The sequence below is a fragment of the Aphelocoma coerulescens genome, chromosome 5 (assembly GCF_041296385.1).
Source record: "Aphelocoma coerulescens isolate FSJ_1873_10779 chromosome 5, UR_Acoe_1.0, whole genome shotgun sequence".
NCBI lineage: Eukaryota > Metazoa > Chordata > Aves > Passeriformes > Corvidae > Aphelocoma > Aphelocoma coerulescens.
Window position 1 is genome coordinate 6,369,308 of NC_091019.1, and position 27,519 is coordinate 6,396,826.

At 42.1% G+C, this 27,519-nt stretch overlaps 1 protein-coding gene across 4 annotated transcripts in view; it reads left to right on the forward strand.

Annotated features, from left to right (window-relative positions):
- The first annotated feature begins 7,528 nt into the window (after positions 1–7,528).
- Positions 7,529–27,519, forward strand: part of NELL1 (neural EGFL like 1) — a 298,289-nt gene continuing 278,298 nt past the window's right edge. For 3 of the 4 annotated variants that reach the window (XM_069016456.1, XM_069016458.1, XM_069016457.1), the window contains exons 1-2: positions 7,529–8,150; positions 13,046–13,174. In XM_069016456.1, coding sequence (XP_068872557.1) covers positions 8,036–8,150; positions 13,046–13,174 — 244 coding nt within the window. In that variant the 5' untranslated portion in view covers positions 7,529–8,035. Of the gene's footprint in view, positions 8,151–8,869; positions 9,034–13,045; positions 13,175–27,519 lie in introns of those variants that run through there. The other variant, XM_069016459.1, reaches the window with a different exon arrangement.

Sequence of the window (27,519 nt, forward strand, 5' to 3'; positions counted from 1 at the left end):
AATATGATGGAAGTGAGCAAGGATCTCCTGAAGCCCTGATGTAAATCCAGCATAAGGCTCCTATAGCAATGGGGTTGCTTTTTCTACACTGACAGACAACCTTGGCCCATCAGGTCTGCGCACCTCCTTTATGATTTATACTAACTTGGAGAGATTGTTAAGTTAATTAAACAAGTGGAGACCCTTGAAACAGCACACCAGGAAGCAATATGTGGGGTGAGAACAGAAGCAGGATAATCCATTTGATCTTTTCAAGTAGAAAAATAAGAACAAAATCTTTAAAAATGATCAACTGAGACCGGGACTAAACTGCATTTGAGTCTAGAAGTGGTTTGGAAATGGTGCCAGAATTAGTTGTATGGGCATCACTGCTTAAAGTCCTGTCATATGTTTCATTTGATAATTTGATATCTGTCATTTCAACTAGGAATGCCTCAGTTATACAAAGTGTCTGAAAACTTGCTCCACTCCAAGTGCACCTGTGGTTTTACTCACTTTACTCCAATACTCTGAACATAATTTTCCTTGTTTCTCTGCTTTTGTTTACAGTATCTCCTCAAGAAGCCATCATATAATTTGTGCCTAACTTTGTATTCTTACAGTGGTAAGTGTAGTCTAGTTACCACCTGAAAACAGTTATTAGAAGTTAGATGTGCTGTTCAACTTTGTGACTCCCCATTAATTTGCCTATAAGCATCTTTATATAACCTGTAACCTTTAGATGGTGTATTCTTCTCTTTCAACCAATGGGGAAATAGCAGGACCCCACTTGTCTATATATTATATATATAGCACGTAAATTCTTCAAAGCAGTATTCTCTCTGAAACGTGCATAGGGTATTTTTTCCATTAAAACATTTGCATTAAATAAAAACCCCCAAATCCACAATAATTAACCACTACAGTCATCCATACAGATGCAACATTAGATCTAGAAAATGCAAGGGTTGGGGGGAGAGGACAATTTAGTAGATGGCCATCATAACATTGCATAGCACTAGGACATCCTAAATCATTACATTTTAGAAATCAGATATAAGCAGTCATATGAATATTAGACTTATATAGTTTTGTTACCTATTGGGCAGAGTAAAAAATAGAGCTTTTTAAGAGTACATTTATTTACCTAAATAGAAAATCAGCCCAACTTATTGTAAATGCACTAGAATGAGGGAGAAAAATATATCTTCAATAATTGGCAAAATTAACATTTATTATCTTGTTATATCCTATACATACATATACGATATTTTTTAACAGTGATCAGTGTTCATGCAGTGTGTGCTAGTGATGTTTTTGTCCCTATAAATATCTTACCAATCAGTGTAGAAATGATGAGCTTAGTAGTTTAGCCAGTTTTTTCCTCCCCACAGACACTACTGTAGTAGCCTGTAAATGTTCTTTCCTTTCAGGGGCTGTTTTTATCCCGTTCTTTTGTCTGTCTGTCTTCATATTACAGGGTCTCAGGTAAATCCTCAGTTCATGTGTGTCCGTAGATCAGTAGGTGTGTTGTTTCATCCCGTTGAAGAAAACAAAAAACTAAACTTTACAGTAACACTTCCACAAATTGTTAACTCCTTTTCTCTGTGTGTGTGTATATATATATGTATATGAAATATATTACTCATTTTGCTGAACTTCCTCTTTCATGGGGCAATTAGTGTTGCCAGTTCTAGGCACTGCTGGAGACCTTTAATCCTCACACAGGACAAGTGAAGCACTAGCAGGGGTTGTCACCCAGGGCAGGGAGGGCAGATTCCACAATATTTTACACTGACGCCTGAATCTCTGCTCCACGGGCTCTTGTTGGTCCCTGTCTCACACAGCAGCAAGACAGGACCCTCCTGTGAGCTTCTCTGCCTTAAAGCTGTTCCCCCTTCCTTCAGCTTTGCCTGCTGTTTTAGTAAAAGACATGCTATTCTTCTGGCTTTAATTTTCCTGACAGAGGCAGGTTTGAGAAGCCGTGCTCTGTTTGACCTCATGAAGGTCTACAAGGATGAGCTGGAAATTTGGTTACCACATCTAGGTGGGGCTGAGGGACCTTCCCTGGGTGCAGAAAGGAACCTAATGATTCCATGATTCTAAGTCAGCACCTCTCTTGGGAATTACTCATTTCTGTTGGGATAAATCACTTTGGGTCTCTCTTGACCAATATTGACTCGCACCTCGGTTTGATTTTTGGAGTCCAAGCCAGTTTGCCTTCGCCACTGCTGTCACTAAAACCCAACAACAAATATAACAAATACCCATAGGTTTGGTCCTCTTTGAAAAAGAGAAAACACAGTCGAATAGTTTGAGAGTACTGAATCCTTTCACTTAGCAGCTTGTCTCAAGGCTTGCACTGGAACTGGGATTAACTCATTGCCATAAAGTTCCCTCAGTGTAAGGATGTCAGTTACTGCCTACCTGAATTATGAAAGAGATATCATTTGAAATAATACTGCTGGGGTATGATATCTTTTGGCTTGGATTACCAAACCAGACTGCATGTGAAATTGCAACTGAATTGCTTTCCATGATTTATGTAATTAATCTGCTTGCTTTTAATTTAGATGTTGTTCCTGTGCCTGCTAAGTCATTAGCACAGGATTAAGCTTGAATTTGAAACTCTGTAAACAGATGATAGTGATTTTTTTGCTAGCTGATCTTTGTCTTCAGCTTTGACCCCATAGCTAGGCTTGCAAAAACCTTTGGAAAAGGGGAGAAATGCATATAAAAATCACAGAAGATGTGAAGTCTTCACTGTACGTGAAAAGCAGGGGTTTTTTTTGGTCACATGAGACTTTTTCTAAAGTATTTTACTGTTCAAATCTGAAAGTTGAGATTAAATTAACCAGCAGTGTCTTCTTTAACTGAGATGTTACCTTGAAGTTTGGGAATGCACTTCACTTACCATGTTCTAAGGAAAGTTTGCATGTACTTTGATAATTTTCTAAAAATAAATTTAGTAACTAATAGCATAACAGTAAAGATCTTTAAAAGAAAAAAAAGGAGGGGAAAAAGCCATATTAGTAAAAATGTGATGTATGTACTTTCAGATCTATCTATCTTGTGAGTAAAAAATGTTTAAATTTGGTGAAATTATGATGCCTATTTTTTCTTTGAAATTAAATTGAATTTCTGGATGAGCTGAGATGCATTATTGTATGCATTAAAGATTATACCTAATGCAAATGCTTGCCATCTTCAAATTCTTTGGGGTCTTCCTAGTGTTTTTAATATGCAATGTTCAAAACCTGTGTTTCAGCTAGACAAGGCAGCACTTTGTTTCCAAAAGAAGGGTTTAACAAAATGACCTTTAATTGAGAAAGACTTGGATTGTCTTTATATGATGTTTCAATTGAGTCCAAGTAGTCTTTTGATTCGTTTCTGCTCCACTGACCACATTAGATGTGCCTCCACACTGAAGATCATTGCTTCTGATACACTGTGTGACTAGCTCTTGCCATCAAATTCCAACACTGATTTTAAATACCTTTGGTCTTTTTGTTATGTACAGTTGTATGGATAATATGACTTCTTTTTGCCTGTGTTAAAGCAATGTTTATGCATGGCAGTCATTGGTCTCCTGTTTTTTTCTTATTCTGCAGCTCCAATTCTTCTTGCAATCAAGGACAGACTTGTAGGAACTGTGGGTTGCAGACAGCAGAGCTTTCTGACCAGAGGCATCCCAGAAAGCTTCTCTGTTCTGCTGTTGCAAGACACACTTGTTGCTTGGTTTGTAGTTAGATGGTGTGCACATAAGGTACCTGTAAGATGATCAGAGCTTGATATTCTTGACGGGCTCAGGTTGGTGACTTGAGGCGGGAGGGGATTTCTGCCTTTGTCACCCTCAGGCAGCCTATCACTAAAGGGAGAAGGTTTTCCTGAGGGGTTTATCATAGTGTGAGAACTAGGTTGGATCTTAATGCTTGCAATATTTTTATTTGCCCATAACATTTAAATACATCTTCAGGTAACCATTTGCCTTATAGCTATCTTCCATTATTAGGAAAATTGACTAAAACATGTTGTTATCCGTCCTTTATATTATGTAGTATTACCTTGTAAGGTAGATGCTTGGCTGGTATAAACTGTCACAGCTTTGTCTGGAGCTGTGACAATTTACACCAGCTGAGAATTTGCTCCCTGTGTCCTATGGCACTTTATTACAGACCCATCGCTGATGGGTTAAATCTTAATTACTTGCGTAATGTCATATATAAATATATATATATATATTTACAGGCATTCTATGGGGTACTGCTGCCTATGGATAAAGATTTGTACCCTAACCAGATCATTAAAATTTTTGCATTAGCTGTATGTGCAAAAGATATATTGTTACAAAGAATGCATCATATATATCTCATGTAGTACATATTATGTTGCTGTATGTTGTTAATTTCAGATATCATTACTCTTGAGGCCCTACCTCAAATTTTGTATTTATGTGTACAAATGCAATTTATTGTATTATATATTTGCCTAATATATTTGGATGTGATAAATTAAAATTATTCAATAATGTATGGGCTCTAAAGACTCTAAATAAATGTCCAGTGTTTAAAACAGAAATTACATCAACTTTTCTGGTGAATGAAATGTCTCTTTTTCCACCACCTCCTTCTCCACCCAACACACACCACAAACATCATTCTTACTTAACACACAGCCTTAAGGTATCTGCAGAATTGATCCATTTGATTGTTAGAAACATTGAGCAGCAACTGGAAACAGCCCTCCTGGGAAATGGGGATGTTGCACAGCTGCAGAAACAAGTATCATTTAAATGACTGGTTTCTTAGCTATTGAGTGTTCTGTACCTTGTGGAACAATTGATTGCTTAACAGAGGACCAACTGGATTTGCTTAAATCCTTCTTATCCTATCAATTCAATCATCCCAAACGTTGTTAACTGTTAAAAACAGGAGAGGTTCATATCTACTGGAGATGTAAATGGAAGGCTGAAAGGAGGAGCAAGTGAAGAAGGAAAGTGTAAGGAACAGTTTCGGGTGTTATCGTACCTTGTGTTTGAAGTTGAATTCCTGCCATGTGGTGAGGGCCATGTGCCACAACACTGATTTGGAAAGCAGATTCTTTCCTTCCCACCCTGCTATGGAAATGGTACTTGTCCAACCTGTTTCACTGTCGGCAGACACGAGCTTTAGAGAAACTTTCCCCAAATACAGTAGCTGAAGCACGATGTCAGGACGTGCCATCAAAAGTGGTAACACAAGAGATACCTGTGCCAAGTGCATGATTCATTTCAGGCGAGGGTCTGAGCCTGAAGACTCTAAGCTACATAAGACTCTGCTGTATAGCTAAGTGGCAGGACTGTTTCACCACTTCTGGTACTTTGTGCCTGCGTGGGTAAAGGAGCTGGTAGGACCTGGTGATGGGAGACTACAGTCACTCTTTGCACGTTATCTGTGGAGGTGGATTTCATTTTGGGGAAGTCCAAAGTTACCAGCGAGCATCATGAGAGTCCTGAGAGAAAGCTAAGTGCCATTAATACCCTTTTCAGGAGGAAAAACTGAGGCATATGGAATGTGTCAAACACCCAAAATCAACCAGCGTAAGTCAATGATACAACACACTGATTTTGGGAGTAAGAGACAGTCATTTGCTGTCACCATTAGGCATCTACTGCATCAAATCTTTAAACTCATGGGAACAGATAAAAATCCATGTCCTTTTAACTTGGTTGTATGGATTTACCATGGCTACAATTTAAACCAACGCATGTTACTTAACAACTGCAAGAAAGGCACGTGTTCTACTACAGTGCTCACAGGTCTGCTTAGTCTGAAATAGTTGTACTCTTTTGGTGCTGAAATTCCTATGGTCAGTGTGGAGGTTGAAGGACACATCTTACACCAAATAGATTATTCAGCTGTAAAGTTTAGTTTAGACTTTTCAGTCTTCGAACATTAGCTAGCCATGTGTTTGGGAATTAAAAATAGTAAAAAAAATGAGCAGTAGGTATTGCTCCATGACTGTGTACAGAAGTAGAAAAATGATTTCTCTTTGTAACGTTTCGCTCTGATGGATTTGTTAGTTACTTATGTAATTATAAACTCTAACGTGGATACTTTTAGCCTGCTGAACTGATTCTATAGTCCCTTACAAGTATTTGTCAGTGGGTAAGGCAAACACGGCGCGTAGTAATCCCCCCTCCCTTTCCACCTATTCCTCTTCACAGCAATTGGGTGTAAGCGCTGCTAATTCTTGCCCTCTACTGGCGGCAAAGCAAACTTGGCTCTTACGGATCTCAAGTATCCCCGTGCGGCCAGGCTTTCCAGGGACGCAAGCCTTATTTGTGAATCGAGGAGGTTTTCTACCCCATGAGCTACAGGCGGTGGGCTTTGTTTTTCTTTTATTTTTCTTATTTTTCTTATATATATATTATCTTTTTCCCAGGTGGAAGCACTGCTGTCTCCCAGCGTTTGCAGTGCAGCTGGCAACTGAGCCCACACGTGCTAAGGTACCCGTGAAGTAATAGTGCTTTTAATTGCATTTTAGCTGTGGCACACAGACAGCCCTGCAACTGCTCAGAGAGACACTGGGCCCGCCCAAAAATCCTTCCTCAAACTACAAAATGTCACAAGCTTTGTGGCTGGCAGGACTAGTGGTTTAACACCACACAGTTAGCAACTTCACAATAATTTAGGTCAAAACCAAGATGCATTCAATGACCAACGGAGAGTGCAAGAACAATATTCACAGGAGTATTATCTGAGCTGAAATCCAGCTCAGTTTCCAGGACAAACGTTTCACTATTGCAAAAGTACCTTCAGATTTTTTTTTATTGCTATGAATATTCAGGAACACAGTTTTAATTCTTATCTGGAAGTCAGGCTTTTCAGCTATTTATACTTCCCATAAGAACATATCAGAAGGTCAGATTTTCTGGCCATAAAGGAAGATGATTTGCTGCCATTAGGGGAGGTGTAAGAATAGTGTTGGCTGTAAAAGGGGATTTTTTGTTTTCCATCCATTTTCCCTATACTTTCTCCATATGAACAGCTGAACATACGTGCTCTCCAAATGCTCTCCAAATGTGTGATCATTTGGGCATTGAGCTGGACTACAGGAAGAGCCACAACTGTGGGACCAGCCTTTTTCAGAGCACTCACTTTTTACCAAGCTGCTTGTGCTACTTGTGCAGTACCTGTGGGCTTTTGGATGCTTATGGTGAACAGAAGAACAAACCAGCAATGGTTAGGATATTCTTTATCCATGAGATTGCTCAAGATGTGTTTGAAACTGGGCTTTACAGCTGATACCATGGTGCAAATTTTTGCATGTACCCACAGTAATTTTTTTATAAACGACATTTAATCCAGACTTAGGTTAAACAGATCTGTCTGAGAATCATCTACAACCAGTTTAAATTGTATATCCACTTAAGACTCTGCATCAAGTGGAAAATGGAAAACTTGAATTAGATTCAATTTGGTGTCTAGATAGACACAGGTTTTACTACCAGATAAGCACAAACAGATCTAAGCTAATAAGAATTTGATATACAGACCTGTTCCACAAAAAGAAATCTCTAGAATCAGATAGTAGCTGCTATGCAGAGCACTGATGTTTCCAGGATGGAATAGAGGGGTGTGTCTTCACGTGCTGAGGTACCATTGCCTCTTTGTCTTGTTGCTATGGTTATGTAGAGTGTCGGTGTATATCCACACACACTTGTACACCATGTGTGTCAGCCCCGTGGCTGACAACAGAGCACCCTAGCCAAAGGGAAGAAGCTGCAAAGTTACAGTCGAAGAAAAAAAGTTGTTTTGGTACACTGGAGATAAATTACTGAGGTGCTTTCTGAGTGGCCACCCCAGAGGTTTCCTGGAGTGCATTACCTTGCTGGCAGCCAGGAACAGCTGTTTCCAGACATCTCACTAATTAAGTAATTAGGCAACCAAGTCAGACTGTTTGCTCTTGCCAATGTAAATGTGTATAAATGCAACTGCACCCTTAAGATGGGCATGATTTTTATGGTATCATCCTAACTTTGTCCAAATGTACAGCTTATTATTTAACGTTTAAGATGGCTGGAATCTGCACTGTGCAGCACAAAATCACGATGAGGGGAAGCAGCAGAGAGGATGATCCTGGGGCTTTGAACTGTACATCAACTGGAAATCTCACTCTGCTCCTGTTCGGTAGGGTGGGAACATCATCTGGGGCCAGTAAATTGTCCTTCAAAATTAAATGAGGTGTTCTGCAGGGAAGAGTCATTGCATAAAACTGAGGCATGTGGTACGCTGCTCCTTGCCAAGGACCGAGCCAAATTAAAAGGCTGGAACGAAGAAATATTTGAAGACAGGTTTTAGAACAGCTATCAGAGCAGATTCTCATATGGCTCACGAGTATCTTTAAATACTTTACCTCCCTTTTACACGTTAGAGACATGAAAGCGCAGTTACAGGAGTTCAGCAAGGACATGCAAGAAGCCGAGGAATGGCACAGGTTTCTGTATTATATCTCAGAACTTCTTTGTGTTTATTCATACGTGGCATAAATTATTACTAAGAGTAAATAGTTAATGAAGGTTGATTCTTACGCCGAGAAGAAGGGGAAGGTGCCCTGGAGCCGCTGGCGGAGCTGCGCGGCCGCACCTCGCACCCGCCTGGGCCGCGGGACGTGCCGCAGCGGGCGGCGGGCACCTCTCGCTCGGGGGGTTCCCGTTCCGGGGGAGCGGGGCCGGGTGCGCCGCGCGGGGCTCCCCCGCTCCGCTCTGTGCGCGGCCGTGGCCGGGCGGCGGCGCTGGCGAGGCCCGGGGGGGCCGCGCGTCACGGCGGGGGGCGGGCGGGGAGCCCCCGCTGCGGGGGCGTCGGGGCCGCGCCTGGGCAGCGGGCGGAGCCGCCGCCGCCTCCTGCCGGAGCCGCTCCGCGCGTCGGAGGCTGCGCTCGGCTCCGCTGGGCTCGGTGCGGCTCCGCAGCAGCTGCCGGCGGGCGGGGAGGGAGCGAGCGGGCGCCGCCGCCCGCGCCGCGCCGATGGGTCTCCTCCTGCTCCTCTGGGCGTGTGCGGCCGCCGCCGGGGCAGGTGAGGGGCTGGGCCGGGGTCCGTGGCGGGGCAGGTGTCCGCCCCGGCCGCCTCCCCGGGGAGCGAGGGCCGGGCTGCCGCCCGGAGTGTGCCGGCGGCGGGCGGAAACTTTGCGGGGAGGCGGCGGGGAGCGGGAGCCGCCCCGGCCGTGCCGGCAGGCGCCGCGGCGGGGCCGGGCATCCCCCGCTGCGCCGAGCGGGGCGGGCGCGGGGCTCCGCGGGGCGCAGCCGGGCTCGGCCCCGGCGGGGCGGGCGCTCCGCGGGGCTGGGGGCAGGCGTGGGAAAGTTTTGCGAGAGCGGCGTGCGGGCTGCGCCCCGCGGGGAGCGGGAGAGCGGCGGGCGGCGCGGGGTCCGGGCGGGCGGAGCGCGGTGGCGGCCCCGGGCTCTGTCTGGGCGGTGCGCGGAGCTGCCCGCGGTACCGGGCGGGGGGCGCGGCGGTACGGGCGGGATGCGGCTGCGAGCGCGTTATTCCAGCCGGTGCCGTGCCGGCTCCGGTATCTCTCCAGCCTTGCGCGACCCAAGTACCGCTTCTTGTTCCTTGCGAAGGCTTTGTTCTTGGTCCCCGGGTACCGCTCCTCCTCGGTTGGAGCTGCTGAGGGGCACGTTTCGCCGTGGCGCTTGTAGCTATTCTCAAGGAAATCACCCGGCACAATTATCAGAAGTGCAAAGGAATTAATGTTTTATAATTAAATCCTTATAGTAATTATAACCTCATCAAAACCTACAGAGACATGCGGCGTAAAAATAGTTGGAAGAAAATACCGCCCGTCCCTTTCATAGTGGTGTTACCCCTGATAGTGCACACAGAGACTTTAAATGGTCAACAGGACCCAAAACTCTACTACTCGGAAAGTTCTTTGTATGCAACAATTGCCACTGAAGTTGTGAGAGGAAAGAGCAAAATGCCTCTTCTTTACCATTTGAATGTTTTCACGTGGGTACGTGCAAATGGCTTGGTTGTGTTGAGTGTGCTTTAAGTAAAAGTTTTTCCATCCCCAAATAGCACGTTACACATGTCGAGGAGATTATAAATGTGCTCCATATGTTGCATGGCTGCACATTAGCTAGATGGAGCGTGGCATGATTGCTGGTGCTTGGGTGTAGGTGATAAAGGCAGAAGCAGAGAATAAAAGCTGTCAGAGCTGTAAGGCAGAATTAATTTCTTTTAGGGATTTCCTAGTGACATCATTCATAATTATATGGCTTAATCCTCTAATCTACTGTAGTGCCTTCAGTTCACATTGGGCCGAATCCACCAAGTCCTGAGATGATTTTTACTCCCGCCCACCTGCCTGAAGCATTTGGAGTGTTGCTTGTGTAAGCCACTGATTGAAGGGAAATGGCCCAATTACTTTAAATAGGAATTGAAAGCAACATCATCCAGAATCGGGCCCAGGCGTTGCACAGCTCTCCAGTGAGAGCAGACGGCTTGATGCTTAATTTTTACTTCAGAAAGAGATGGTAATTCCAGCTGCTTGTTCCCCTGAAGAGAGACAGCATAAAATACTAGATGCAAGTGTGGTTGATATGCCTGTGGTATCTGTCTGATAGACTGGGGGAGACCACAGGGGAAAAGGAGACTTGGTTATCATACTGAAGCTGCTGATTTGTTGTTTATTAATTATTAACTAGGTTTTTGAGTGCCTGCTGCCGTTTGAAGACCCAGCTCAGGAAAATGATTAGGTATTTAAAGCAGTGTAGACTCTTGCTAAATAGTTACTGTGACATTAGAAATGGTCTCTTTTTTCGAAAGTATTTTAAAAGCTGGGAGGGAGAACACCGAAGCTGTCACACAAGGTCCTTCACTGGCATAAATTGAAACCTGTGGAGCTACAGTGATGTATACTTGTTGAGCCTTGGGTATTCAGGCTGGAATGAACAGCTTTAATAGAGCAGTGAAGCTACTGTGATTTATGGGAGTGCCTATACTTGCTCGCTGTGGTTTCTGTCCCCACCCTGTTGATGGCTGTGACAGAGCTTTCACTTAAATGGGGTTGAGATTTGTCTTACTGAACACAGCTTGTCCTTTCTGTTGAGCAAGTTTTAGTACCTACTTGACCTCCCTTCATATTAGTAGATTATTGCTGATCTGAATAGATGTAACCCCTTTCTAATGAGGGACAGCATACCCTTGTTTCTCACAGGGACGGCAAACACTTGTCTTTGCTGATAGGTAAGTTCACACCATTTACATTGTGCTGCTTTTCTGTTGAATGAAAACCTTAGAAGAATAACAAGTCCTTTCTTGTTTTGGTGCTGGTCTTTATTCCAGGAGGGAAAGGTGTTCTTGGTGCACCAATGTGGACAGTATCAGTTGTGGTCATTCAGTGCCTGAGTGTCTAGGGTGGAAGTCAAAGATAGTACTAAAAGCCTGATGATGTTGCTGATTATCTGGGAAGCTTTTACCTTTGGAGAAGTTTATCTGGGTTCTCTAATATTCTCCAATTCCAATTTTCTAAAAAAGGTGTTTATCCCCATATCCTTATGAAAGCACTGTGTATGTATGGATGCGTCAACACTCTTGGAGCTTCAGTTCCATCAGATGCCTCTAGATGTTAATTTTCTTTCTAGAGTAAGGTTGCTAGAGACCTCCTAAAGCTGTGTTTTCAGTATTTTTTACTGCTCTGTCTCTTGTGGAGTAGAATCCTCTATGTTAGCACAACATGTTATTCCAACAACTTTTAATCCTTGAGAAAAAGAAAAAGTGCTGGAGTACAGAAGATTTATGAGTAGTATATGTAACTTCTTGTTCGTTCTGTACACCTCAGTAGTTTCTCAGAGCCTTTCAAAGAATCGAACTAGATTACTTGCTGCTTAAATGATCCAGAAGTATAGTCCTGGAATAACAAATCAATCAATTTAGACCTAAGTGTGAAGTCTACTTAGTGGAAATCAATCTGGACATGCCTTACAGGTAATGTCCTTGCTCCATGGAAGTCAATGGGACTTTTACCATTGACTTCAGCTGTGTCAGGATTTCATTCTTGGAGCCTGTTCCTGTTACTAACGATGTTACTGAAAAATTTCATTTAGGAAAGTGTTTGGATTCCACATGAGGTGTTTGACCTGTGTCTCAGGCAGATCTCACGTCCCTCTTAACTGCTGTGTTGAGAGAAACACTGAGGTCAGGCTGACCTCTTCCCATCCCTGGAAAAAAGGAGGTATGTTTGATGAATTTGGTGTGCTAACCATTAAGCTGCCCTGAGCTCATCAACATGGCATTTTCAAACTTGTGGAGTTTGTGTCTTTTCTGCCCATCCCATCAGGTCCCTACCAGATTGAAGAGTACTCAGGCATTTCCTGGGCATAAGCCTTTTATGAATTTCAGGTTTAGGTTTGTACTTTTCCAGTAGGCTCTCCCACAGCCCAGAGGTGCTGCAGCTGGTTTGGGTCAGTGAATATCTGCTGTTTGTAGGTAGGCTTTGGCAACAACAGAGGTGTGCTCCAGAAGCAATATCAAACACTTTGGTGAGTCACCCAAGGCTCTTAGTCTACAGGATGGTGTTATTTGCCCTGCTACCATATCTCCTCCAGGGTCCTTTGGTCCAGCTGGGAAAATGGATTACATTTAGGCTATGAGCTGTGGCCTGGTCAGTTGGTTGCAGCTAGGTAGGAAATGTGAGAGGAATTTTCAGTCCTTACATTTCCCTGGAAATAGTGTGGCCAATAGATGAATGCAGCAAATCTCTCTCATCGTTTTACATAGGTGGTTATGTTTTCCTTTATTTATTACTCTTTCACCTTATGAAGATACTGGATAAATATATCAGTTTTAGAATGTTTTAACACGTGTGTAGTAAGAATCTCTGGGAAGGAAATAGTTTAATTGAAAGACTTGGAATAGAATATATTCTCTTTCCTGCAGCAGAGCCACTGTCTTATAAGTAATTACTGTGTACAGTGTGTGTGTGAGTGGGAAGGTACTAGAAATGTCTGTGCTAGGTACTCTTCTCTGTTCTTTGCATTACGTGATTTGAAATAAAAATTGATCTAACGCTCTCTGCCTCCAACAGCTGTAGGATTTGGAATGGATCCTGACTTACAAATTGATATCATCACAGAGCTGGATCTGGTGAACACAACCCTGGGGGTAACACAAGTGTCAGGACTACACAATGCCAGCAAAGCATTTTTATTCCAAGGTGAGAGAAATATCTTCAATTTTCTTATCTCGCTTCTGTCTGCATGAGGTCATAAGAGCTTTGATGTTTAACTGATTCCCTGTAATGGTGGTCTTACTTAACTGGTGCTTTCTTTCATTTCTATTTATTTGATTTAGTTCTTGAAGTACAGATGATACTCTTGTCTGTGTGTGTTGTCAGGTAGTTGCAAGGAATATTTAGGGAAATATTTCTGGGTAGGTTTTCAATGCTGCCCAATATTTATTTCTCACTAAATATGTCTGAGTGGTTCCAAGGGATGGACTTCGTTGTGTTCTTTTGTTTTTTTCCTCTGTGATCATATACATGCAGAGAGACACACAGTAAAGCTGTGTAACTATGAGAAGGCATTTAATGTGTTGACACTGATTGGTAATGTAGCAGGTCTTTCATCAACTTTGTGAAAACTGCTAAAGTGGCCAAATAGAACGCTTTTGTATTTAACTGTCCAAGCTGAGTATCAAGGACAGGATAAGTCACTTTGAATTGTGATTTTTTTTTTTTTTCTTCTCCCTTCATTAAATCTTCTAACATAAAGTTTGTGAAATGTTTTAAAGTGACATTGGTTTTGTTTGTATTTTTACTGAGTGAAATTCTGGATGTAGTTTTACAATGTATTTAAGTAAGGTCTAGATTAAGGGACAATGTCCCAAGGAGTGGAAGCAGTGAGTTGCTACGATATACTGATTAGGCAAGAAGGACATTTCTATGACTTGAGATTAACATGGGAATTAAAGCACAATTGGGAACATTTTTATTGTGGAGACTTCCTATGTTTTTTCTTTACTGTGCTTTTCTCAGTGTTGAAATGTGCATGTTAGTGTCTCCCTTTTTCATATCTATCTTCTGTAGCTGTTTTTAGAGGCAAATGATTATGATCTCATTTAGCTTCAGTTCTGGATCTGCAGTCCAAGCTGACTTTACTGTAAGTAATAAAGGAAGTGGGTCTCTAATCTTAGTTCATTCTTTATCTGGCCAAGACCAGTTTAGGAGTCAGAGCAGAGAGACTTCTGGAGAACACCTCAGGATTTGTTTCCTGTCTTTTATGATACAAGGAGCTTAATTTTCACTGATTCCCAAATTAGTGTCCAGAAGAGCAGCATTGACTCCTTTCATTTAAAGATATCAGTTGTTTTTCTTTTGATACCCTGACTCCAGGTTTGTGTATTATGTACAAACAGTATTAAAGTATAGTCATTCCTCTAAGAACTGCAGTGGCCTAAATATGTTAATAATTCCAATTGCTGTTCCATGCAGTTAATTGCAACCATGCTGATGAGCTGTTGTGGTGAGTTTTCAGACTGGTGGTCAGAGCTGTAGGGAAGAAGTCCAAGATGTGTTTGTCAGGACTTGGATTGAGACCATTGCGACTGAAAGCAGCTTTGAAAGGTTAATGGCGAAGATGTTTTGTTTATTCTCTTATTTTCTCCTTGGAGTTGCCCACCTGTAGTTTAGGAACTGGTGTAAAAAAGGTGGAACTTACAAAATTCATATGAACAGGTAAACTGAAAGATAAATGTTCATGGGAAGCAATAAACAAACATTCACTGTATGAAATGAATAAACAATGTGAAGACTGTAGTTAGGTAAATAAAGCTTTTTTAAATTCCCAGAACAGAAGCTCTTCTTGCGCGGAACAGCCCTGTGCTTGAGTATCACCTCTAGTGTAAAACTTCCTGGAAGGTGGCTCAGGAAAATGACTCTTCAGTAAAGCTCATCAGCCCTTGGGTCGTGAAAAGACTGAAGGCCTTTGCTGTCAGCTGGGATGGAAGTCTGAGGCTGCCCTGTTGTCTTCTTCCCTTCTTGTTCCTATCTGTTATTTGTTAAATGTCAGCTGTATGTTGGCAGCTGCATGCATTCCCTTTTTAAGTCACAGAGGTGACTTACTGTACAACTACAGTCTGGCTGTGTGCCAGGTCCTTTGGCTGGAACCAGGAGATACTCCTGGTTTGATTTTTACCTTGCCATACAGTAAAACCAATATAGAACTCGGAGCAATGTATGGACGATTGCTATGTTGAAGTTAGAAGTAATACTTTCTCCCTTTACAAAAAAACCCCTTGTCCAACATGACACTCCCAGAGGAGAGGAGAGTCTAGAAGTCAGTGCTTAGTTTCAGAATTACTGTATCCTCTTGGACCAGCTATTCCTGCCTGGAAGATGTGGTCCTCTCAGCACAGCTCTGCTCTGGTTTGTCCTTACCACGTGTGAGCAGGTCATGTGTGCTGTGCCTTGCTGTGCCTTGCTGTGCCCCACTGCTGCAGTGTGCCCTTGGAGCCTCTGGGCAGGGCTGGACCTGGTTCACCTGGCAGCACGATTACTGCACATGGAGCGACATTACAAGACCTCTTCCCTAGCAGGCTTTCACTGCTGAGGATTCCCTAGTTTAGGAAATAAAAAGAGTTTGTATGTTCTTTGGCATGTGGTTTTTACAGTGACAGTTTTGCCTGCTACCTTTGACAACAATGTATCAGGGCTCTGAGCTTACATAAAAGTTCCCCATGGAATATTTTCTGTCTTGTGAGATGGCTATACTGGAGCTGTTAAAACTGAAGGTGTTCTTTTGCATGTCCCAGCAAGTTTACATCTTTGAGGTAGAGAAATGGTAATTTTTCCCCAACCCGGACAGTTACATGTCCAGGGTAAGTGAAAATATGGAATGTTCTCCTAAGTGAGATTCTTTTTCTGTGAATTAAACTATTTGAAAGAGAAAGCTCTATAAGTTTTGAGCATTCTTTCAGTTGCCTTTAGAGGCAAAAAGAGGAAATGAAAAAGGGGCATGATATGAAGATATGCACAAAAGAAAGAGTAACTATTATTTTTAATTAGGCTTTTGATCTCTTACAGTAAGTGACATACTGTTTGTTATGTAGTTTCTGGGGAGTGATGTCATGATTTAATTTATCCTAGAGAAAATGTAGAAAGACTCTTTTCCCTGGAGAGTTTGTGATTTCAGTCTGAGACCATCCCAGTGAAGCTGGTGAAGTATTCTGATTTTTTAGTAATATTGATACTAACAGCCAAACCTCAGATTTCTGTGTGAAGCAGCTTTATAGGCAAAGAAACAAATTCAGCTCTGTTGCAAATTGTGTGACAGCGTGGTAGAACCAAAGTGGCAATTGAGAGATGTGGGCTGCCTTTGGGCAAGCAAATCTGTTCCTAATTCAGAAAACCATAGAAACCTATAATTAAGTGTGGTCATCTGAGTGGTCCTGCTGGGCATGGACTTTGATTGTTAGAGTATTTCAGCTGGATTTTTGATTGTTCAGTTCCGTTATTTGTATGTTTCAGTTCAAATGGGGATGAAGAAATTTAAAAAAGCAGTGTAAGTGCTGACAGTGTGAATTAGAGGAAATGTAGAAATGTAAGTCATAATTGCAACTCTGCAAACAGTCTGATTCTTAAGATCCCTAACATTGTGGGGTCTTAATTATGTGTGTTTTATACACACAAGAGTGGGGAAAAATGTCTTTGTGGGCAGATGAGTTGCTCTAGCATGAAGGGACAAAGGAGAGCAAGTGGAGATGCTTGACCAGAGTGCTCTTGGGGAATGGGGCACCCAGGATCCTGATGTCTGACCCCTATCTCCGACCATGAGGCCAGTGAATTCAAGGAAATGGTTCTGGGGGTGGGTGGAAAATCTGCCTCAAAGAAACATATGGGAAATATGAATTTTTCGCCTAATGCCTTACAATAACATCTTGCAAACATTGAACGTAAGACATCTGTAAATAGTATCTTAGAGACATGACAAATTTACAGGATCAGAACAGGATTATCATGTAAATTGTAGTACATTGAGAAACCCTGAGCTATGGCTCCTTTGATGGGGCTCAGTCCTGTTCTCTGTTTCAGATAGCAGGGAAGTAGGGCTTGTCCCGACTCTGACTTATCAGGCTCTTGAGGTCAGTGGCAGAGGAAAGCTCTGATGATAAATAACGCAAGAGGATGTTAAGTGGTCATCTTGTTTCTAGATAGACTGAGACCAGTTTCTAGCCTAGTTGTTAAATTATGTGATTACTTTAACCCATCTAACTTTTGTTCCATGTTCAGTTCCTGTTGTGGAAGTAAAATTTTTGCAACCTGCCAGCTCTGCCTATTTCTTTTTAATTCTTCCTGCAACATCTCTTTTGAGCTAACAGACACTTAAAGCCTTTACTTAAAAAACAGTTTCCCCCCACCCCCGAAAGTTTATTAAGGCTTTGCTGTTTCCTTTCCTAGCAATCTGGCAGTATTTTTCAACTTAGCCTTTAAATTAGGAATGGTCTTTTTACTATGTATACTATGTTTAGCACTCAGCAAAAGGAACCACCAAGTACTGTTCAAAGTCTAGAGATACACAGTGCTTTGTTCTTGACCGTTTCTTGACTTGTATTAAACACCCACTGGATTTCTAAGAGAAACACCTGGCCTGGAGCTCCTGCAGCACAGAGTTCAGTCATGTTCCTTATTCCCACTTTGTACTAGAGACTGCTGAGTTCTTTTCTGTGCCATCACGGCTCCAACAGGAGAGGTGAAAAAATAACAAGTATCTTAAAGCACAGGGAAAGGCAGTGTTTTTGTGCAAAGAAGAGTGAAACTTGCTGAGTTCCTGAAACAAAAGGACTGTCCTGCTTCAGGCCAAAAGAGAGATCAAAGCTGCACTTCTAAGATGGGTAGAGGTGCCTCCCGGAAGACTCTCCTGAGCTTCCAGATGAAGTGCAGTCCTCTCTGTTGGTGTTTTCCTTCAGTGTTTTATGAATCCTGACTTTTTCTAGACTAATTCCTCACTTAGAGAGTAGAAGTGTTTCCAGATCCCACTCCAGGAATCTCAGTCCAAGAAGTCAAGTTTTGCAGTGCCAAACTGAAAGAGGTTTGAATGCTGGCCAGCTCTGCCATGTTTTGGTGGATAAGAGCAATTGCCTAAGTTGATCTTATCATCAGGAGTGGGCACATATCCTTTATTTCAGGCATGCTAGCTCTGCTTCTGGTAGGATAGTCCTCAGCATATGTTTGTGCCCTGGTGATGTGCTTGGGGCAGCAGCTCAGCACTGAGCTGTGCTCACTGAATTCCAAGGCCAGGTGAAGGCTGCTGCCTTTGTCCATCTGTGCTGAACTTCTCACCCTCAGTCTCAGTGGCCTGGGTACTATGGCCAAAGTTTTAATCCACTTCAAGTGTTAAACTCTGTTATGCCAGCATAATGTGCAAGGTGTGTGAGCTGCAGAGCTCAGAAAATAGCCAAGGACTGGATGAGAGGGAGCAGATAACAGCTGAGGGAGGAAACATGTCATTACTCTTCCTGGGGCAGGTGGTGGGAGGTCTGCAGTGAGCAGGAGAGATAAACTTTTAATTTTGGAATTCAGGCGTCAGTCCCTCTTTATGTGAGATAATGAGACAAGAGTCATTGCTTTCCGTGGGATCTCTCCTGCTATGTTTATAGGAAATATTAAGTATCAGCAGTGTTGTTTTTACAGAGCAGAAATATTGCAGTAGCAGAAAAATTAGGAAGGCACAACATGGGTGGCTGGAAATCTTAGTTCTGCTTTCAGCTGTCACAGGAGAGAGTAGCTCTAGTATCTTTTGCCATGATGGTGTATCTGGATATCCCACCTTGTGGGAGTGCTGGGGCTTTTGGGGCAGACTCTCTGGGCACACCTGAGGCTGCTGGCAGCCCCTTCCTTCATGTGCTTTGGGACAGTTGGCAAAGCAGCTGATGACCCTTGCACTGTTGGAAAGGAGTGTCTGTTTATTATTTTTTTTTTTTTTTTAACCAGGTATTACCCACTGTCACTTGGACTTGTGGCTGTGTGCCTGCGCAGCTGCTCCCCTCCAGCTGGACAAGATTTTTTTTTTTTTCCCTTTTAAAATACACTTTCCCTGAGTTACTCCTGGCCTGGGCGAGGGACTGGACTGTTCTCTGAGGTGGGTCTGGCCAGAACCAGCAGTACATCCCCTCACAGGGGTGTCCTGCAGCTCATCACACCACACAGGTTTATCTTCATGGAAACTCTGCAAGCTCCTTGAACTTGTGAGCTTTTATTTTATTTTTGAAATGTCAGAGTGAGGTATTTTGCCATTGCTGCGTCATGCTGTGTAGGCCTACTCTGGTTCCTACAGGGGTGAGTAAATTTGGGGTTTTACTCCATGTTGCCTGTGGGATGCCTGTCCTGGGCCTCCTGGGAGTTCATGAGGGAGAGGCAGCTGCCATCAGATAAAAAGCTTTTGTATGTGTCAGTAAAAACGCCTTGACACCTGAGGTGTGGATCAGCCTCTTGCCCCCGTCATGCGGTAACATTCCTTGGTGCTTAATTTTGGCTGTTTCTCTTGTCTTCCACTGAGGTGTCCCTTCTGAGAATCCCTCTCTCACCTGGGCATGGCAGAATTGGTGGTTTACTCAAAGCTGATCTGCTTTCAGGGCTGGCTGGCTCTGAAGGCAGCCATGGGCACCTCTCTTACCAGTGTGCGTCTGGTAATGATGGAGACTTGTGGGGTTGTGAGAAATAGGGCCCAGCCCATCCTTTGGAGAGTGATATCCTCACTGGTGCTTCACACCCATCCCTTGAGATGTTCCCTTGTTTTACCAAGCTCCAGCCTGGTCCTTAGGAGCCATGGCAGCTGCCTACCATCCCAGAGTGTTGACAGAGGCATTAGCCCTTTGTCAGAGCTGCTCTGTGAAGCACAGCTAAAATGAGAATTTAAATAGGATGCCAACAGCTGGGCTGACTGCACCCAGCAGGATGGAGGAAACTGTGACTTCTCTGATGGAGATGGTTTCTGGGCTTGTGTCCACCAGCAGGCCTTGATCTCTTCTTGGGGTCTTGAGTGCTTGTCTTGCTTTCACCCCTTCCTTCCCTGCTTTTCACCCCTTCTTCCCTCTGTAGAAGCTGGGAATGAGGGGGGTGAAAGCTGGAGGTCTAGGGACGAGGACTGAGTGACAATGACATGGTTGGGATGAACAGGCTCCCCTGAGAGCCAGGAGTGACACAGGCTGGTGCTGGGCACATGGGTGGAAGCAGCTGGATGAGGTGAACTCTGAGAGGCAGGGCAAGGAAATGGCCTCAGATGGGCGTGGGGAGGGGAGAGGTGAGAAAGAGCTGTATGGAGGAGCTGCAGGCCAAGAAGGAAGCAGGTGATGGCCAGGCAGGAAAATTGTGACAAGGATGATACAAGGACTTTAACTTGAGGAAGAAGGGAGAGAGGTGCAGGCATCAAGAGCATGGTAAGGGGAGCTGTGCACAGCAGCTAGGAGAAGCAGCCTGGAGAGAGAGAGGCAGTGGCCTGGATGGGAAACACAAAGACTGCAGCCTTGGACCAGGGGAGTAGAGTTAGGTAAAGGTTTGCTTATGGTACAGGCTGCATTAGGGCAGCATGATCGGGAAAAACACAGAAAGTTTAGGTTTGATGTGGCTGTAAAGCACCCGTGGTATTTGACAAGTGTGCTGCTATTTAACAAGTGTTTTTGGAGGATGCAGCTTGGATAGTGTGGGGGTTTGTGTTGGTGAATTAGAACCTTACTTTTGCTGTGTCGCTCACCTGTAAAATTGAGGTGCTAATGCCCTTTTCTCTAACAACAGTGGTATGGAGAATTCATTAATATTTGTAGAAGGCTCAGATACTGTGCTGGAATAATTAGCTTGGTCATGGTGTGTTCTGCCTTCAGAGGAGGATTTGAATATGGTAGATTTACTGTTCAAGGTGAGCCTTGAACAATAAAAATAAAGCAAAACTTAGGATCCTTGTTTGTTAAATAGTTTTTACTTTGTTCTTTCCTTTGTGCACTGACTGTGAGACAGGAGCCCCCTGGAAAAAGGTGTGTGATGCAGTAATTAAGAAAGGTTTTGGAATATTCATCCCCAGAGGGTTGAGCAAGGTTTGCTTGTGATACTTTAATTCAAACATCTGCCTAACTTATATAAGTTATATATATATATTTTAATATAGCTAATATTTTAATGTGTTTTGTATACACAATGTAATTTTTTTTCTTTCAGTGAAGCCATTAGTCTACGTGTGGGTTTTTACCTTTGCAAAAACCATTTTCAGAACAGACAAATGATCTGGAATTGAATACAGTGAGCTTGGAGGGGTTGAGTGAGATGAATCATCTTCAGTGGAGAAAATTAAAGATCACCTGAGACACAATTATTAAACAATGCTTTGAGGCTTTGAAGATACATAAACTACTATTAACTTTGTCAGTTCCCAGAGGTAGTTTTTAAAATACTCTTATATACCCATCCTGTCTTTGGCTGTTTCTTGTTTAATGTTTGAATTGTTAGAAACTTGTCTAGGTGTAAAATTTATCCAGTGTATTGATATGAAGGTACAACTTGTAAATCATTTCAGAGTTTCTCATTCTGTATTCTCTTGTTTAAAACACCCCTGCCCCCTGCTTCGGAGTAAGTTTAGACTAAAATAGAAACCTAGTCACACTAAACAACAGTGACCAATTTCTACTTTTCCTTTTTTTCCCTCGTCCTGAATGCTGTCATGCTGCCTTCTGTTACTTGACATTTTTTGAATTTCCCATCATGTCTGTAATGATTAGGAGAGAATTCTGAGCACACAGCACACTGCCTCTGTCCTTGACAGTTATTTTTGCTTTCCTGGGAGGCAATAATTGTGCTACTTGTCTTGTCTTCATTTGCCACAATGGTGAGTACAGAGGGGAAGTGGGATAAGCACTTCAGTACTTCTGTGGTGTGCTAAAAGCCTTGAATGCTTCTGGCTACCTGTTGACAAAGTCCTATCATAAAGATAAGCAGAAAGGAAACAAAAGTTCTTTGCTCTTTAATGGGCTGAGAGGGGGATGCAGAAATTAGTTTCTGATGCTGCTAGTAAGGGTGTTCCACACCATGTGAACATCTAAGTCCTTAAAATGAAAGTAGCTCAGATGAAAGTAAGAATAACAGTTTGAGTTTCTTGTATCTTCATCAGAATAGGAATGCAACAAAAATTCTTTCTCGTGCAACAATTTTGGCAAATGGATACTCTTAAGTCATATCATACTGTAATTAGCTCCTTGTTTAGTAAACAAGTATTAAAGTGGAGTAAGAATATTCGATAGCATCTTGTCAGATGGGCCCATGTGCTTGTGAGAGCTGTGGGAAGTTGGAGTGGAGCAGAGTTGGCACTGGGGTTGTGCTGCTTTGGGGCAAGTCCCTGAGTAGTGTGGGTAAAGAATCCTGCCCAAGCCCCTGCACCTCATATTGCAGCTCTGGGTTGCTGGACAGGTGCTGGGTTAAAAGAGGACAGAACTGGAGCATTAGTAGGAACTGCTGAGCTAAAACTGCTTGAAATGCAGAGGATGGGAAAAGCAATGCTCAAGAATTGAGTTCTTACTGTAGGCAATGAAACAAAGTGGCCCATTATGGTGTATTTTGACCCCAAGGGTGAAATCTTTAATTTTAAACCAATTTTAGCAGAAACTTGTTAATAACTGAGAAAAATATTTACACTCGGCCAACTTGATTAAATTACTTCTAAACACAGCTACATCTTCTGCCTAAAAGGAAGTGGTGTTATTTGAAATTACTATCACATGAGATTTTTTTTTAAGATTTTGTACCTTAAAGAAGTACACAAGGGCAGATACAACCAGACCTTATGAAGGAGCCAGGCATGGACCATTTCCTGTGGTGAAAAATCCTGCTGTCTTGAACTATCAAGAATAAAGATTAGATGCTACTTGAGACCTCAACCTACTTCTTCTATGCCAAATTGTAGAATAATCCAGCCACCTGCCATGTGGGTGTATAAATGACACAGAAGGGGAACGTTTTTTCTGTTATTTTTTCATTTTCACCACATAAATGGCATGAAGCATTCATGTCATACTGTGCTGGTTTTGTGGCATTATATCATGTGATTGCCTTGCTTTTTGTGGCCTATTCAATGATACAAAGTGCAGAACATTAGGTTTTTATTTTTTCTAATATAATGGGCAAAAATTGGTTTTGGCACCTGATGCCCATTCTAACATGGGATGAAATGCTTAGTTATAGGTTGTGTATCTGCTAAAATAGCAAAGTTGGTCCTGTAATTCTGACAACAGGGATCTGGGAATCACTGTTTTAGAGCAGTAAGTACTGTAGCTCAGAATTGATTTTGCTTCCTAAAAACCTCTCATTGCAGCTTTTCTGTCCCCCATCGTCCCTCGTTTGTGGCAACATTTCTTACATTACAGCAGAGTTTGCTGTGGGTCCCCCATGCTGTAAATAGGAAAAATAGTATAGGATCACACAGATGCAGGGACTGTTTTAGTCTGTCTTCCCTTGCACATACAGGTGACTCCTCCCTCTGCCCTCTGAAGCTGTGAGTTTTCCATTTGGTATCGGTGGGAACAGATGCTTCCAAAGGAGATAAATTTGTGTTGTAAAGCTTAGCCCTCTATTGTGTAGCCCCCTTCTTTTATTTTTTAATTTTCATTTAAAAAAAAAAATTTGTAAACTGGAACATAGCAAGGATCTTCTAAGAGCGAAACACACATAAAACTGGATCTTGGAGTTTAAATACTTGTTGCTTCTATGATGGGCTGTCTACAGATGGCATTAATATCCCTTTCTACTTCAGCTCATTGAGAATAATAATTTTGAAATTTTACAGCCTCTTCCTGGAGACTGGGGAAAATAACAAAGCCAAGATGTGTGGGTGGAGAGTGGGATTTGTGTGTGTATGTGTCATAATTTTTCTTCGTCTGTGGAGGTCTCTACAGATGCTCATCATGCTTTTTGGAAAGTGAAGCAGCACAGCCTTGAAACATGGTATTTGTGGAATAATTTGGTAAATGCTGATGATTTGGAAACCTCGTGTATTGCTCTTACCCCAAGCCTTCCTTTTAAGGAAATGTACTGACAAGCTGTGGTAGGACAACCCTGCAGTATTAGGTACAGCGATCTTGTTTGGGAAATGGTGGAAGTAATTTAGGTTTCCTTCATTGTAACTAATTATGGAGCCAGAAAAAAAAGTTTCTCTTTTGTAATAGCATTGCTCACATATTTAAGTTATGTCCTCTGCTTTAGCTTTTTGTTCTCTGATACTGGCACTGCTTTTAATGTTTTTTGATATCATGTGAGGGCCAGCTTTCAGACGGGATATTCTGCTCGTCTTGCTTCGTGCCATCCTAATCGCTTCGAAATGTAGTCATTAAAAAAAAGAGTAAACATTATTGCTGGTGTTACTGCTAATGGCAAGAAACACAGAAAAGGGGGGACACATGTGGCAGTTCTATTTAAATAAAAGCTTACTTTCAGAAACAAAGGCTTATGGAGAAAAAGGGAGCTCTTAGTACCCCAATCACGTTTTCTGTTACGGATGAACCCACAGCAATGGATGCTATCAAAGTTGTCATATTTTATTCATGAGTTGTGGTATGCTTGGGTGAAATAAGAAAAGCAATGCTCCAAATCATAATTATGGTGTAAAAAGATAAAACAGTTATTATTGTGACTTTTTAAAAGAAATTATTAAATCTCTCAAATAAATCATATAAAACTCATGGAGAATGACTAAGTATGTTAGCTATTTATGGTTCTTTGTTGTGGGTGTTGTGAAACACTTCACCAATAGCGTTTATACTTATTCTGGGAGAAAAATATAAATGTGTGCTTATGTATGTTCCAAGAAACAAAGACATCTAGAATATTGAGTATAAACATAAAGAGGCCGACAGCAGAAATTATACTTCAGTAGAGAAGGGCTCTGACAAATGTTATGCCTCATGCTATTATCATGCAGTTAATAAATAAAACAGACACCCAGGATTTAATTTGCTTTAGCAATAACACGAAGGGATTTTTTCCTCAGGGAAAGAAAAAAGGGAGAATTAGTTCGTAAAACACGTGTTGTTTAATGCTTGTATAAATCATATATAGAGTATAAAAAAACCCCAAATCATAACATTTTAGCAATACATGACCTGTGCTTTAAAAGTAATTAAAAAACTGTTTAGACTGTCAAGTCTTAGGGAGTTTTTGAACCGAGAGAGCACTTCAGCATATGCTTGCTCAAACTCTAGGATAATTTCATTGTCTTTAGTTGGATTATTCATGTGATAAAATGACTGGAAATGAAAACCTGTGTGTAGGTGTACCCAGGTCTGTTAGCTGCATTAGGCATAGTAACCTCTCTCCACAGTGAAGAAACCAAGTCAGATTTCTGCTTAGCTGAAACGTCCCTTTTAATGAACTATTTCAAGTAGTATTTTGGTTTACACATTTAAGAATTCAGGTTTTCACCAGGGAGGCAAATTGTAATTTCTGTGTGGCCTCACTGAAGCTAGACTGGGATTTTCAGCGAAGTCAGTGTCATTTAGGCATTCAGCTTCTCTCCTGCTCCAGTGGAGTCTGGTACTTAACATTTTTTTGAAATGTGTTACCTGTTGGCTGTATCTCCATAAAGCACTTCAGAAGTACTTGTGATTATTTTTTTAAAATATTGTTGCCATGAATTATGAGCAGTATTTATTATTACCTGGAAGAAAGAAGAGTGCTAAATGAGAAATCAGAATGATTACATATTGCTTACAAATATAAATGGATCAATCTCTCTGCATGTTCTATTAAGCTTATATTTTATTTCTGGATTGCCAACACACTTGGAGTTATAGTGGAAGGAAGTAAGACCAAACCTACAGTTAGTACTTATTTGCAAAACTTGCCTTCTGCGTCTGATTTTTAGTTCTAGGGGCTCCTCACCTTCTGGTACCACCTTAAGTTTCCTTTAAACAAATGCAGAACATGCTTTGCAAGTTTTGGTATATATTATTATAATTTTTAAAAGCAACCTCTAATATTTTTGTGTGACTTCAAGCATACTTGAAAATGCTTTGTAGAAGGTAAAGAAAAAAGTTGGTTAGCTTGCTTTTGCATGAAGCCATATTTTTGAGTGGCTCATTATTTGTGTGTGACATTAGTATTTATTATACCCTTGAAATAGATCCCTGAAGTGGCCAGTACTCCTCCTGCAAACTGGACAGCACACTGGGAATGATTCTTGGCAATTACTCCATTTTCCTGGTGTTGCCACTGGCTCTGTTCACAGTGTTGCTGGTATAAATCCATGTTCTTTCTGTTAAAATGTTTTAATTTTCCAAATTTTCAAAGAGCAATCTTTATAGGCACAATAACGTGATACCTTATCTAATGTAGGTAAAGAGCGGAAAAGATGATACAGTCAGTGACTCCTGAACTAATTAACTAACAACACATGTAATTTGATTAACTCACATGATTTAAGAGCAGATTATGTACTTTTAGTGATAGTGAACTTCTGGAGCATTTCAACGAAGAATTTAATTTAAGGGATCAACCATTTGTAAACAGTCTTGATTTCAGCATGAATCCCTTGAGGAAACAACAGGGCCTACTTGAGAAGACGAGCTCAGCAGCCACTTAAAATGCTTGGAGTAAGTTCAAGGAGCTGCCTTGAGTAACAGGTGATGTGTAGCCTCAGCAAGGTGATGTCTGTTGTTGACAGCAGGAAACCTGCCCCAAAGCCCCTTGGCTGGGCGCAGGTTTCTGATTTTGGTCCATAGCAGCCAATTAGTTTGATGACAATGTCAGTCACTGGGCTTTGAGTGTAACCAGGCTACTGCTTCTCCTTGTGCTGCCAGAGAGGTGACTCCAGTGCTTTCCTTGGTCATTCTGCCCATGTGGGTGGAAAAGACAAGGAAAAGCCCTGGGGGCAGGAAACCACTATGAATTTTCACGATACAGGATTTGCTACAGCTCTCTGCCGCTGTGGTTTCTCTGCCACTGAAGGCACCTTTGGCTGGCTGGGGCTGGAGAAGCAGAGGTGGCTTCCTTCACTGTTGGCATGTGTTCATTTCCAGGTCTTGTGCAGTATCTGCTGCTCTGTTTGTTCCAGAGTACTCAATTGCCAGGGTTCAGTTTGAAACGCTGATAAAGCAAACAGAGGACTTAAGACTCTCTGATCATACTTAATTAGCATGAGTGTGGTCATTCCAGCTGGTGCTCAAGTCAAGGCAATTTTCAAGAAGTGAAGAGTCTGACACTAAGCCATTAAATCAGCTAAATTAATGGATGAGGAGAAACTGTGATTTGATAAGTATTCTCTCATTTCTTCAGTGACTCAAAATGCTCCTGCCCCTGGCATGTGGAGTTCTAGGACTGGGTTTGCAATGGCTTTCTGAAAGGATTTTTATTTATATGTATATATAATTTTAAATGCTACATGAATTTTGTTAGGAGAGACCTATTTGTAAACTAGTTTACAAACATGTATATCAAAATGACAGCAATATATGAGCATGTATAGCCAAGGGTAGTTTTGCATGATGCAAAAGTAGAGTTTACATTGAATTACTATTTTTCCACCTTCTCTAGCA